This window comes from Paramisgurnus dabryanus, chromosome 8, assembly GCF_030506205.2.
Source record: "Paramisgurnus dabryanus chromosome 8, PD_genome_1.1, whole genome shotgun sequence".
Classification (NCBI taxonomy): Eukaryota; Metazoa; Chordata; class Actinopteri; order Cypriniformes; family Cobitidae; genus Paramisgurnus; species Paramisgurnus dabryanus.
The window spans coordinates 19,877,792-19,892,442 of NC_133344.1; the positions used below are offsets into that span (position 1 = coordinate 19,877,792).

General features: G+C 38.3%; 1 protein-coding gene across 4 annotated transcripts in view; it reads left to right on the forward strand.

The window, feature by feature from the left end:
- The window catches only part of ksr1b (kinase suppressor of ras 1b), a 53,020-nt gene that overhangs the window by 23,523 nt on the left and 14,846 nt on the right, over positions 1–14,651 (forward strand). For 2 of the 4 annotated variants that reach the window (XM_065280874.2, XM_065280877.1), the window contains 9 exons: positions 7,151–7,298; positions 7,510–7,951; positions 10,432–10,574; positions 10,982–11,051; positions 12,091–12,174; positions 12,260–12,321; positions 12,404–12,513; positions 12,987–13,155; positions 13,579–13,620. In XM_065280874.2, coding sequence (XP_065136946.1) covers positions 7,151–7,298; positions 7,510–7,951; positions 10,432–10,574; positions 10,982–11,051; positions 12,091–12,174; positions 12,260–12,321; positions 12,404–12,513; positions 12,987–13,155; positions 13,579–13,620 — 1,270 coding nt within the window. Of the gene's footprint in view, positions 1–663; positions 811–7,150; positions 7,299–7,509; positions 7,952–10,431; positions 10,575–10,981; positions 11,052–12,090; positions 12,175–12,259; positions 12,322–12,403; positions 12,514–12,986; positions 13,156–13,578; positions 13,621–14,651 lie in introns of those variants that run through there. The other 2 variants (XM_065280876.1, XM_065280875.2) reach the window with 2 other exon arrangements.

Genomic DNA, 14,651 nt, shown 5'->3' on the forward strand with positions numbered 1-14,651 from the left:
CAATGATGTATTTTCCCATTCATAATGTTATTTAGTATATTGAGCTTCGTGCATTGATTTGGTTATGCTGTGAGATTCTCCGCTGCCGTGTTTTGGCAGAGACTACCGTAAAATACTTAGAATAAAACACTTAGGTAAGGGTGACAGTTAAGATCTTTGTTGCAACGCTCTTAAAGAAATCCCTTACCTCAGGGATTTTTTCACCCTCAGGGAAACCCTCACTTAAGGAGTTTCATGCAACCGGGCACAGCTCATTTGCATTTTAAAGGATAGGCTACACCCAAAAACTGCACTTTTTTCTCACACTAACAAAGCGGCAATTTTAACATATTATAATAAATTATATTTGGGGTATTTTGAGCTAAAACTTCACATACACACTCTGGGGACATTTTATGGGGGAGATTTATTTGACTTATCTTAAAAAGTCTTGTGAAAGGCCACTTTAAATAAGTAAAACCAATACAGATTTTTTCATAGACAATGTATTTTAAATAATTAATATGCAAATAGACACGATATTTGGACACTAATGCTACTGATTTTTTAAAGCATATGTCTCCAACCATGTGCCTTTAGGAGGAGTGTACAGAGACTACCCAGCCAGGCATGCTTACAGGAAGGAAAGAGAGATAGAGGGAGGAACAGTGGGGAAAGGGAGGAGGGACGTGGTGGGTTGAAGAGGGGAAGTTTGGTTTGGAAGGGTGCAGCTCCCACACAGTGTTGGACTTCTATGGGGACACTTTCATTTTGTTCATTTCTGGGATATGAGATTAAGTGGAGGGAGACTTCAGTGCTCGGCCTCTCATGGTATGCTATTCTTGACTGCTTGATGTTTAAGAACCTCCTTTTTAAACTATGTGTCAACTGTTTTGTCTTTTTGTGGTGTTTGTTTCCTGCTTGCATGCAGTTGGGGTTGAATGCTTCTGTGGTCATGGAGAAGCTGCAAGTACAATTAGCAACGGCAGAAATTTGCTAAACAAACTCTTAAGAAATTCTTTAAATCACACTTATTCAAGATATTTATAACATCTAAGTTTTGTGGGTCAGTAGGTTTTGTGTTTTCTGCGTGTCAGCTTTTGTTTTACCTTTTGATATATGTTGATATGGTTGCATGGTTTCATGTGAAACTGTGTTGACAGACTGGGAGGAACCGCAGCTCCTCGCTGATTTTTATGATTAATGATTTGTCAAAGGAACTTATCTGAGTGTGTGTAACAGATGTGCGTGTTTGTGATTGTTTGTTTGTATGGGAGCCATGCACACGATACACTGTGTGTTGCTTATATCGAGGCATCACTCCCAGTGTTACATCAGCTCATAAACTCAGGTAGGAGGCATGTTCAGACATCACCTTGGTATCGGTATGTGTCATTTCACCTGCTCCATGCCCTGGCTTGCCTGTTTTAACACGGTACATCACATACTGTACTTTAACTCCGATGTATACAAACCATATTGAACAACAGGTTGCTCTTGTTATGCAGCTGTAGTTCCTTTATCATTCAGTGCTTGTAGTTTCCCAAAATTGAGAAATAAACAAATCAGATAATAGCTGTTCACGTCATCATATTCTTAGGAAAGATTATACTTATACTTTTTTTATATATACTTTTAATTTTTAGTCGTTCTGTAAGTTTGTATTAGATGGTAGATCTTGTTTAATGATTGATAGAAGTGAAAGCTTGAGAAAAATGCTTCGTTTCTAATACTGTTCACTGTGGCTTGTTTCCAAAAAAGGAAGTGTATAGAAGGATGCTGGGAGATTTCCATTTCCCCGAGTGCCATGCGTGCCTTTTTAAAAGGCTGTTTTTCTTGTTTGTAATGTACATTGTGTTTTTCCCCCTGTGTTTTTCACAGATGCACATGTTTATCTAGCTGTCTAAATAGACTTGTTGTTTTAGGGCCATCAATATGGACAGTGTTGTAATATTCAGTTGTGCCAATGACCTGCAACATCTGTCTTCCATTTATCTCTCTATCACATTACCTTACTACTATCCTATTTTGTGGGATATTCAGCATATCCTATTTATAGGTTTGGTCAGATGCAGATGGCTTGCAAGTAATTTTATTATATCTAATCTGTTCCTTATATTTAGATTTATATAAGCTTTTTGCCAATTTTGTCTCCAATGCATAACTTAAATACACACACAGACACAAAGCATTTTGTCAGGAAGCATAGCAGTAATAGTGGCATACATTCCTACTTGTAAACATAGCTTTGTAGACTATACTTATTGTTGGCTCCTCTGACTAAATGATACATTGCTTCTTATTTGTAAGTCGCTTTGGATAAAAGCATCTGCCATGTAAATGCAAATGTATTTATTAGGTTGCAAAATTCCAGAAACTTTTGAGGATGGAAACCTTCCATGGGAATGTATGGGAATTAACGAGAATGAATGGAAATAACCTGGGAATTAAAAAAAAATGCAGAGTTGCCTTTATTAGCAGGAAAATTAAATGTAGTTAAAAAAAACAACAAGATTTAATGCAGTTTCAGTTTCAATTTCTACCCTGCACATTCCTCAGTCACATGCACACAGCACACTGCTTACTAAAATGATTTCTGAAGGATTTTTGATCAAGTAAATCCAGGCTTGATGAGCGCAAGTATTGGGATTCCTTAATAAATACAAATTAAAATAAAGAGCAGATTTATTAAAACAAAGAACAATTTATTTAAAATAAAAACTTTTGCAATTATACACAGAACCGTTCAAAAGTTTTGGGTAATTTTTTCTTTCCTTTTTTTAAAAATATTTTTTTAAATTTTTATTACAAAATGTTTATTTATGTTTGTATATGATATAGTTTATATAGAAATTCCTAAATTTACAAATAATTTGCATAAATTCCTGTAAGTTTCCAAGTTGGAATATTTCCAAAATTCCCCAGATTAAGTTTCCGGAAATTAACCAGAAACGTTCTTCCCCCTTTGCAACCTATGTACCGAGCCCCTAAGGTGACATTGGAGTAAAAAAATCTAAAGTTTAGTTTCATGTGCTCACGTGAAACCTTCATGTGCAGAATTCTTTTTAAACGTGAAACTTTTGCGCGGGCACGTGAAACTTTTGCACGAGCACGTGAAACTTTTGCGCGGGCACGTGGAACTTTTGCGCGGGCACGTGAAAGTTTTTACAGTTTTACTTAATTTAATTTTGCTCCATGTCCCCTTAGGGGCTCCGTACCTATGTATACCATAGACTGTAAAAAATATGGATGTAGTGTCGGTGACTTCACCCATAGGTTTGTGAAGAGCTTTTTTTAAGCTAATAGTAGGTGGTGCGTCTTGGCCATGCGTCACCACACATCACTCGAGGATTAACGAAAATGGTTAAAGAGGTGGGACTTGGTTGAAGCTGAGGTTGCTGGTTGCTGAAACCACACCTGCCTAGCTCGACTGACAGCAGTTGCTGTTCAACCATCACTTAAGTGGCCACGCCCTTAATTATGCAGAACTTTAATGCTTTATATAATTAAAACAGATGAATTACAAAAAAATCACCCCCCTCACAGTTGTCACGAAGGGCAAAATTAGCTATGTAGACCAAAACACTTTTTGTACCAGGGTATAAACATATATTTTCTACTGTAAAGTTGGCCATTTTAACATAGGGGTCTATGGGAATTGACTCCCTTTTGGACCCATGCCTGTAGCAGCCAGGTGATGAATTGCAGTTTATGTCACTTCCATATTGGCTATGTCACTTCCAGATCGGAAGTTTGCGCCTAGGTATAGACACATTCATATTCAATACCGCACACTCATCTATTTTTTATATTTTTAGTAAACAAAAAAAGGAGGGAGCATGCTAATTTGATTCTAGCACTATATGTTGCTTCAAATCCCTTTACTTTCATACGTGCTATAGATTCACACTTTAATCCTCAGAACCCTGAAACCTACTGCAAAAATGAATCCCAAATAGATTCTTTGTTCCCTGTTTGATCTTTCATAATGATGTGTCTCATGTGTCCTGTTATCTATTCACTGACCATAGAGCCTACAGTGATCACAGCCACACCTGTTGCCAGGCAGTTTCTCAGCCATGCGTGTGAATATGTGTGTGTTTCTGTTTGGAGTGAGAATTAGAAAACGCCAGGGAGACGCCACAGAGCGCAGGAATGTTGTGGATTTTTAGGGGTGGACAGGGAGGGAGAATTGGACCGTGCAGGATATCTGGACTTTGGCTTACTCTGGTATGATAAGATGCCAGCGGTCCTACTGGCGGCAGGGGGATTCCAGGATTGATCTGCCTGGCTAATCATTCTCTGATTAGTATGCATATCTAAAGCTATAAACGGCTTTACCAGAAGTTCATGGCTGATTTCTTTATTTCCACTGAGCATTGTGTATATGTCTGTGTTTTTGTCTTCCTGTTGCTCAGTTGGTAGAGCATTGTGCCAAGAGTGCAAAGGTCATTGGTTTGATTCTGATACACAGATACTATGCTTGAATGAGTTTAGGCGAATGCATGGGAGGATTCAGTGCAAATGTAAACGTATAGGAGGTTCACACACAAGTGTACAGTTTTTCTTTATGAGTGGTAAACAATTTGTTTTGTATCTTTTTAACCTTGTGAAAAGATCCTTTCACTAGTTTGTCAGACTGAATTCACACCCAGTCTTTTAAAAATGCTGTCTATTCTGGAGATTGGGTGTCAGCAAATTGCCTGTTTAAAATGTCATTGGCTTACGTCACACATCTGGTTATGTCATGCTCATAAGAAAGAAAAGTCACGAATGAAATCTCTTCAAGATCTTAATTATTTCTCCTAAAAATCAATGAGTTTAAAAGGAGAGGAAATTTAAACTTTTGCTTAAGTGAGCATCTATGTATTAAAAAAATATTTCCTGAGAAAAAGACTCACTTTTTTTTAATTTCTCAAATCTAGATTATTTTATCTTTGTGGTCTACAAAGACTTTACAGCTTTTTACTCTTGGTGCATTTTAAATGGGACATTTTACAAGACTTTTTAAGATGACAAATTTGTCTTTGGTGTCCCCAGAGTACGGACCATATAGATAATTTATTTTAAAATGTTTAAATTGCCACTTAGGTGTGAGCAAAACTTTTTTGGGTGTGTCCTTTTAAATGCAAATGAGCTGATCTCTGCACTAAATGGCAGTGCTGTGGTTGGATAGTGCAGATTAAGGGGCAGTATTATCCCCTTCTGACATCACAAGGGGAGCCAGATTTCAATGACCTATTGTTTCACATGCTTGCAGAGAATGGTTTACCAAAACTAAGTTACTGGGTTGTTATTTTTCACATTTTCTAGATTAATACAAGCACGGGGGGCCCAATAATAGCACTTAAACATGATTTTCATGATATGTCCCCTTTAACACTTCTTGTTTGTCTGCATTTAGTTTTTTCTAAGCAATTTAAGGTAAAACGTCTAAGACTAAGTTGATACTTAATCACACAACTGAGAACTCAAGAAATTTCATGAGCTATGAAAGTGCAATAAAATGTTCTCTTGGTGGTTTTTTAGCCACCACTCATCAAATTTCAGCCTAATACTACTAATTTGTATTTTATTTCTGATCCTATTCTTAATTTTTAAAAGCCTCTTTCATTTTGCTTATACCGGCAATACGGTTCGTTTACATTATAATGATATCTATAACATTAACAACAAATTATAATAATATTAGCGTCCAGACCACCGGATGATAACGATAACTTTATGCTAATTCGCTCAGAAGGCGCAGTACTCACGCAAATCATTTACCTTCATTGGCATTAAGTAGTAGTGCATAATATTTCTTTTAATTACATTTTTTTGTAATTGTTCACATGTCATTAAATGTATAAATATGATGTTCTTGTTGCATTTACAGCGACTATAACCAGCAGATGTCCTCAACACATTGAATTTTGCGTATCTCTAAACAGTGAATCTAGTTTGTGTAATCTAATATCTTACCTTCTGGTGTAATAGTCAGTGTAGTAAAATAAAAACATTATGAAGTCAAATTCACTGCAACTGCAGTCTGCAACAGTGCTGGACACCTGAAGTAATTTTATGTAATGGATCTCAGCAATGAGCTTCTCCACAGTGCCTTTTCAAATGCGTGTGCACTTTAGATTCAAGTAGATTTGATTGGCTGTCATTGACTCATTTTTTTATGATTTGCTCCGCAAGTAATTCCAGTGATATCATTCATTGTATCTTTATTGTTGTAGTTGTGGTGTGAACTCTGCTATTCTCTTCAAAAAATAAAACGATTTTTAAACTATCATTTTTATAGTTATAGTTATCGTTACAATGTGAACGGCCCTTTAAGCTAAGTACCGTATTTTCCGCACACTATAAGGCGCACTTAAAAGCCTTTAATTTTCTCAAAAAATGACAGTGCGCCTTATAATCCAGAGCGCCTTATATATGGATCAAGGCAAACTCCGGGTCAATGTCAAAATGTTCCGGCCGGCTCGCGCGATGAAGCTTCCACAAACACATTGTAAATGAAACAGTCTGATGCTCGCGCGAGCCGGCCACGGAAGCGTCATCGCGCGAGTATCAGACACCAGTTTCATTTACAACGTGTTTACTGAATTAGGGAAAAGTTCCCTTCCACGTTTGGGAGAAGATTGAGCAAGGCTGGGAGATATTGTTGATATGCACATCAACATTTGACCAACGTCACCATGGTGAACTGAGTTTTCAGATGGCTTAATAAAGTTTGACTTTATCTGACATTCCCTTTAGCACAGCTCCATCTAGTGGATGCATAACGCAAACCCAGTCAAACGTTTGACTGCAGTATCTTTTATTCTATGCGCCTTATAACCCGGTGCGCCCTATATATTAAACAAATTCTAAAATAGGCCATTTATTGAAGGTGCGCCTTATAATCCGGTGCGCCTTATAGTGCGGAAAATATGGTAATATAATGCATCACAATGTGACATACTGTAAAGTTGCATAAACAATGGCTTGGACTATTGATGGGCAAAATTTTCACCACTTAACTATTTCCTGTTAAATTAAATTTAATTTCCATACCATTAATAATCGTAATCATAATAAATGCACCCTTGTGGGTTTGTGTGTGAGAGAGTAAATAGACAGTTGCTTGTGCAGGGATGTACAGTACAGTATTTATTTATTTAGTTTTGCTCTGTTTTCTCAGGCAGTCCCTGTGAAACTGTCTCTAGATGCTCTCCTGCAGATGTCCACTGCTAAGGTTGAAGAGACCATGAAACGACTGGGCTCCAGCGGTGAGGAGTGCTCTCGTATCACCACTGCCCTCTCCTGTCTCAAGAGTGCTACTGACACAGGTCACTACTGAACCCTTCTCCTCTCCACTTCCTCGTTTCAAGTTTTCTGGGCTTTAATCCTCAGCTGTTGGGTCGTCGACCATTAACCTCATACAGTATTTGCCATTAAATAAACCTCTATCTAAGTGTAAATGTGCATTTAAAGAAATAACTTGTTGCAAAGACATGAATGAGCTTGCAAGTTCTCCTAAATTCTTTGTCTCTTTTCCAGGAGGAGGGCTAAGGAAAGAGGGTATCCCCTGGATAGCAGAACCCACTCAACGTAACAACAAGATCTCTGCAAATATGACCCGGCCTTACAGTCCTAACCCAATAACCAGGCCTCCTCTCACTCCTTCTGCTTTGCCTACCCAACGGTCCTGTGTCTCAGTTTCTTCCCTACCTTCTACGGACTTAAGTGCGGTTGTCCAAATCCGCTGTGATGGGCTGACAGACCCTTTCACTTCCTCCCCAAAGCCGAACCACTGCACGGCCGGGCTGCTCGCCACCCCTCCGGCCACCCCACCCCAGAGACGGTATGCCAAGCAAAAGACACCGCGGACCCCACCGCCCCCTTCCCGCAAGCTGCTCAACTTTTTTCCCAACATCACTCTCACCCGGAGCAAGAGCCAGACCCAGCTGGCCAACCGAATAGACGAACCTACACCCAATAAGTAAGTTTAGTGCTTGTGTAAATTTTATCAGGCGGAAAGATGTGCGTGTTTGTGTATACATGCGTTTTCCAGTGACATTATTTTGAGTCATCTTGACCCAGAAAACTGGGTTTTTTTGTTAGGTTTTTGACTGAATGTGTTTTTTAGGTCACATACTGTATGTTGCTTCAGAGGAAGCTCATAGTAAACATTTGCGGATCAAAAACTGTAGGTTAATTTTAAGGCTGCTTTAAAGATTTCGACAGATTTACATCATGCTAGTATGAAAAGTGGTCTTTGTGAGAGCTTAATGATACTCAGAATTTAATTGATAAAGAGGATTCATTTGAATTGAAGAATAGACTTGAACAGGATTTTGAGATGAGGTAATCAAATAGAGGCGTTCATCCGTTTGGACATTAGCCTGCTTTCTGTCTCAAGTTACCTTCCCGACCCAATCTAATTCTGTGAAGATGATGTCAGATTCCTAGAAACACTTTGCACGACATTGTTCAGTCATGCACTTATGCACCGAGGTGATGGGAATGAAATGTTTCCTTCTAAAGGGTGTGGCTTTTCAGAGATATTATCGGAAAATTAAGGAGTGCCTCCTAAAACTATTTAAAAAAAGTGCCGGAGGTAGCAGCAGTGGTACAGACTTGAAAATTAGGCAGATGCGTGACCACGTCCAGGCTTAAGTCTTACAATCTATTAGATGAAGTACTTACTCATCGACCAATAACACGTCAATGTCTATAGTATGAATGAATTACGGACATAACACATCCGCAATGTTGATACATCCTGTGACGTATGTCATCGTCATAAAAACAGGTGAGCCGTTAACTTGGATGCTGTTAGACAAAGCGCAAATTAACCACAACGAACAACAGTTTCCGTTAGATTCTGATTTGAGTTGTGTTATTGCTTTTTGTCATTTTTTTAAATATGATGACGCCTCTCCTTCTTTTTCTTTGGGTGACTCGTCCCCAGGGACTCACGGGATGGTAAAGTGTCCATCAAATGCACAAATTTTAAATCTTGCCAACAGTAGTATTACTTTTCGCGTAACGTTTGGTGAATACTATGAATCTGGACATACTACTCGCCTCACCTACTGCTTTTCGCCTACTATAGTATGGAATTAGGCGATTTCGGGCACAGTGGCTGTTTTAGATTCCATGCTGGTTGCAGAATTCCAGACCTTTTTAGGTTGATAAATTTCAGCAAATTAATTTGTTTAAACCTTTATAGTGTTTTACTGACTCTTCGGAAAGCCATTAGATTTTCAGTCATTTGTTGCACAACATTTGCTTTGTGTAAGATGTTGCCTAACTCAGCAGGAGTTTGGAAAGTTTTCTGCCCTGCAGGTACAAAATATTATAAGTGGATCATCAGGAATCCTCCTTAAACATAATGTTCTTCATTTACTTCGTTGTAGTTCATACATGCAGGGCTCAACAAACTACTTTGACCTGTTGGAAATTCGATTTGTAATGAATGAAATGCGACATTATCCCTGAACCTCAGACAATGAAAAATGTAGTAAAACTATTATTCATCAAATGCTGGGTTTTATATAACCAACAAATACATTTTTGTTTTTATTATTAATATTGTAATAACATTTTTTCATAATATTTGTTCTTATTGAATTTGTTGAATATAAGGCCTGGAGGAATTTGCCTAAAGAGCCCTGGATTGTATTCTTGTAAAATAAGTCTGCCCCTTTATGTAGCCCAGTGTTTCCCATCAGAATAAAGCTGAGGTCAGATCCGATCTCAGACTCGTTGGCGTCCTGCGCTTGATCTTTCCTGCTCCTCCTCTCCGTCACTGATCCAGTAAATGTCTTCAATGCGTGTGAACCGAAATCCATTGCACAAACTTCCAGCCCTTGAAACGTCAAGCCCTGCATTTTTCTGTCACATTTTTGAAATGCATGTCACACCACATTTAGTCCAAAAATTTAGGCGATGCTGATGCATGTTTATTGAGGACTTCATGCTGCAATAAACAAAGAAATTATTCTTTTGTAGATGCCGGGTACATTTTTGTTAAAATAAACATCAACATTAGATTGAAACTTTATTTATTTTTTTGGCCTTTATTTAGACAGTATAGTGGAGCGTAGACAGGAAAGTGTTGGGTGGAGATAGGGGAGCGGGACTGGCAAAGGACCTCAGAGACGGGAATTGAACTCGGGTCGCCGTGAGCACACTGGCGCTATATGTCGGCACACTAACCACAGGGATATCGGCGCTGACATTAAAACATAAATGATTATGAGGTAAAAGTGTATGCTTTAGATTCTGTGACTCAAAATCACTATAGATCAGATCAGTACATTCATAGGTTCAGTATTGTGTTCAGTTTTTATAATACAACATTTTATTCTTAACAATTATATAAAAGTCAATTTACAAATTCTGGAGTATTTTACACAGTACAGTAATCCAAGAGACCCAGATACTAGATGCAGTCTATTTTCTTCTGCCCTGTAGGAGCGGGAAGAAAACCAACCCGACGCTGAACATGCTGGTAAATGGTGGTGTGAGCGTATGGGACGACTCGCTGTCACGGTCACCACTGCTGTCTGCACGATCACCCTACATCCTACCAAACACTCCCACTCACCTAGGAGGAAGTAAGTCTTATTTATGACAATCTCAAAATGCATTGCAACAAAATAGCCACAATGATGTAAAGAGGCCAGACACATTTAGAATATAAATATATGCTGGAAAAAGTTCCATCTAATCATGTATGTACATAGACTTTTACTATTATACTATAATACTTTATGGGGTGGTTTCCTGGACAGGGCTTATCCTTGACTGAGACTAAAATGCATGTTTGAGCTGCCTTCATTTAAAAACATCTTGCACTGACATATATTATCATATGGCCATCGTTTTGTTTCAAGATGCACACCAGTATTGTTTTTTGTAAGCGATGTTTGTAAAAACTACCTTAATATCGGAATAAAACCAAGGCATAGTGCTGGATTAATCGAAGTTTATTCAATTTTTTTCCCTCTTTTTTATGATATAGATAACGTTGCAACACATGGAAGCTCTCCACTGTTTTTAAGGAAGGGTATTCGTCTTGAAGTCACACACAGGTATGAACACTCATCAAATTGTACAATTTTATATGTTAAATTCAATTCAATTTTATTTATATAGCGCTTTTTACAATTGTTTAATTGTTTCAAAGCAGCTTTACATTAATAGATGCAGGAGAAAACAAAGAAAATGTATTTACAACATAAGCAGCAGAATACAGCGGCAAAGATTTAACTGTACTAACGAGCGTAGTAATAATGTAATGTATAGAAAAGGGTGCTAAGTTAAGCCAATGTCAGCTGACATTTTTAGTCAGGAGGGAAAAACACCAGACAGGCTAACTATTGCGGCATAAGTATATTACCCAGACGAGTTAAGTGAGTGCTTTGTTCTGGACAACCTAACTATTGCATGATAAGTACAATTTCTAGACAAATTATGTGAAAGCTTTGTTAAAGGGGACAGAGAATGAAAAACCATTTTTACCTTGTCTTTGTTGAATAATGTAGTCTAGCCACATTCACAAACATACAAAAAGTGCTAAACATGCTAAACATCTCAGTCTCATAGAAATTCCTCTTTTAAAACAGAAAACAGCCCAATCTGAAAAACTGATGCTTATGACATCACAGGCATATAACTGCCCCTCCACTTTGAAAAAATTGGCTACATTTTTTGAGTGGCAGCAGAGTCAGCCAATCAGTAATGAGATTGCAAGTTAAACCAGTAGGGGGAGCCAAATAGGTGCAAAACCACTTGTTTAAAATCCCCCACCCTAATAGAGCTATCTGAGAGAGGTTTTTAGGAAGCTTCTAAGGCATTACAGACCCAAACAAAAAATGTTTTGTCTACATGTCACATCACAGAACAAGGATAAATACCCCGTTCAATCATTCTATGTCACCTTTAAAGAAAAAGTCTTAAATTTAGATTTAAAGTGATCGACTGTGTCAGATTCTCAAAGTTTTTTGGTAAATCATTCCAGAGCTTAGGAGCTAAGTAGGAAAAGGATCGACCACCTTAAAACTCTTTTGAGTCTATGTTACATATGTTTAAAACACAAACGAACATACCTTTTCTGCTTTTCCGCAAAAGGTTTTCCACCAAGTCCTGGTTGTCTCAGATGTGCCAGGTGTGCAAGAAGAACATGATTTTTGGTGTTAAATGTAAACATTGCAAGTAAGGAAACATAATAATTTTTCTTTAAAACCACATAAAATACTCCAGTATCTCCCTTTTAATATTTGCTCTTATCCTTTTTTAGAGTAAAGTGCCACAACAGATGTACCAAAGAAGCTCCTAAGTGTGGAATTTCCTTTGATTCATGTAAGAATTCACCATACAAACCACAATATAGTTGCAGTTTTGTGCTTTAATCTGTAGATGACCTAAATGTCTGTTTCTTCAGTACCAAAGATCAGGAGAACAGAATCGGTTCCTTCAGGTATCAACAACCAGGTGGAGAAACTGACCGAGTCGCAGCAGTATGGGACATTACCAAAGGCAATAAACAAAAAGGTATTAACAAACCACTCAAACCGAAATAAAAACTATGTACTGTGTCATTTGTGACCCTGGACCACAAAAGTAGTTATAAGTAGCACAGAAATTTTTTTTGCAATAGCCAACAATACATTATCAGTATAATAATTTTTCTTTTATGCCATAAAACATTAGGATATTAAGTAAAGATCATGTTCCATGAAGATATTTTGTATCAAAAATGTATTTATCATTAGTAATATGTGTTGGTGGGACTTCAACTGGACAACTTTAAAGCCGATTTTCTTAATACTTAGAATTTTTTGAACCCATTTTTTGGCTGTATCTTGGTAAAATATTGTCACAAACCATACATCAATGGAATGCTTATTCAGCTTTTATATGATGTATAATGTATATAAAAAATGAAAAAGCTTTTTGGTGGAGTGTCTCCTTTTAAATCCACGTAATGTTTCAGTTTATTAATATTTTTAATTGTATACCTTCAGGACCATCCTGCATCACTGAGTCACATGGACTGCAGTAGTACCCCCTCCTCCACCACATCCTCCACCCCCTCTTCACCTGCCCCCTTCAGTCAGAGTAACCCCCCAAGCGCTACCCCACCACCCAACCCCTCCCCTAAGGGTCACATTGACAGTCGCTTTCATTTCCCAGGTCAGTCTTGTTTTTGTAACTCAATTGGTAGATCATTGCATTAGCAGTGTTAAGGTCATGGGTTTGACTCCCAGGGAATACACATATTGATCAAATGTATACATTTAATTCACTGTACGTCCCTTTTGATAAGAGTGTTTGCTAGATGCATAAATGTAAACATATTGTTTAACCAGATAACAGGGGATATTGTTTTAAATCAATCCCAGCATGCCACTCTTTAGCACCTCTTGTCTGTCCTTCAGTGCTTCATAATGAATGTCTACTAACCTAACTGACCTGTCTTAACGCCACTCTCTGAAGCAAACCTTTCGCAACTTATGCTGATGCTTAACTTGTAGATAAAACTAAACAACTAGGACTGCTTGTGTAACCAAGTCTTTCTTGTTTCATTGTGTGTTGCTGACAATTTTTGCACATTAGCTGCCTACTACTTTCAGCAAAGACAACAATTTGTCTTCCCCGGTGAGTTAACTATCCTCCTCCCCACAAAACTTTTTTTATTTACCCTTCAGGTGTGGTGTATACATTCCTTGTTGTCACTGACATTTTGAGACGACTCAACTATAGTTGAATCCACAATTTAAGATTGTTGCAAATAGTGTGCTTCTTGTGCCTCCTGCTGGTCGTCTTTGGGAATTACTTTGTGTATTTCGCTCTTTGTGTTTGCCTCTTTTGCTGTGACAACAAAACAATGAACAAGAACACAAACACAGACATTTTCCAGGTGTATCATTTTAAAGGTGCATTAAGTATCGTTTCGGTTTTGTTTCACTGTGCACACGGTAAAAAATGCTGTTTGAAATTAAAACAACTTCCATTTAACCTACTATATAAAGTTTTGACTTGTTTTTACAAGTTGAAATTGTTTGACTTAATTTGTAAAGTTACATAAAAATATATGTTAATTTGATATTTTTTACAGCATGATAGTGATGTTGGTCAACTGTTACCAAATCATAGGGTCATTACATTGATAAACTGTAGTGAGCAGCAGTTCCCTTTCAATACGGTTCACTTCGCATTGCGTCAGTTAGCTGACGCTATGGGGGAAACTCCTGTTTACTCCGTGACTGAAGCCTATTGGTTAACGTCTGTACAAAGTACAGACCAATGACGTTTGAACCCGTGCGCGGGAGGAACGCGTCCTTATATAAGCGCGGTTCAATCGTCAGGAGCTCATTATTTTCTCCTTCAGCGCGAACCTCTCGCTGCTCCGAAGAAAAAGAAGAAGCCTTACCTCGCCGTTGACAAAAGCCCTGCAGCGGAGTCCAGGCCTAGCGTCTTCCCCTGCCGTTTTCCGGCTGAGAACCGAAGATAGCAGAGTCCAGGTCTAGCGTCTTCCCCTGCCGCTTTCCGGCCGAGAACCTAAGATAGCCTTCGCTTGCCGTGGTTCGAGCCCTGTGCAGCGGACACACGCCTGACGAGGTCTCCCCTGCGGCCGCCCGGTAAGATCAATATTTTTAATATAAAGCTATAAGCTAAAAGAGCAGGCG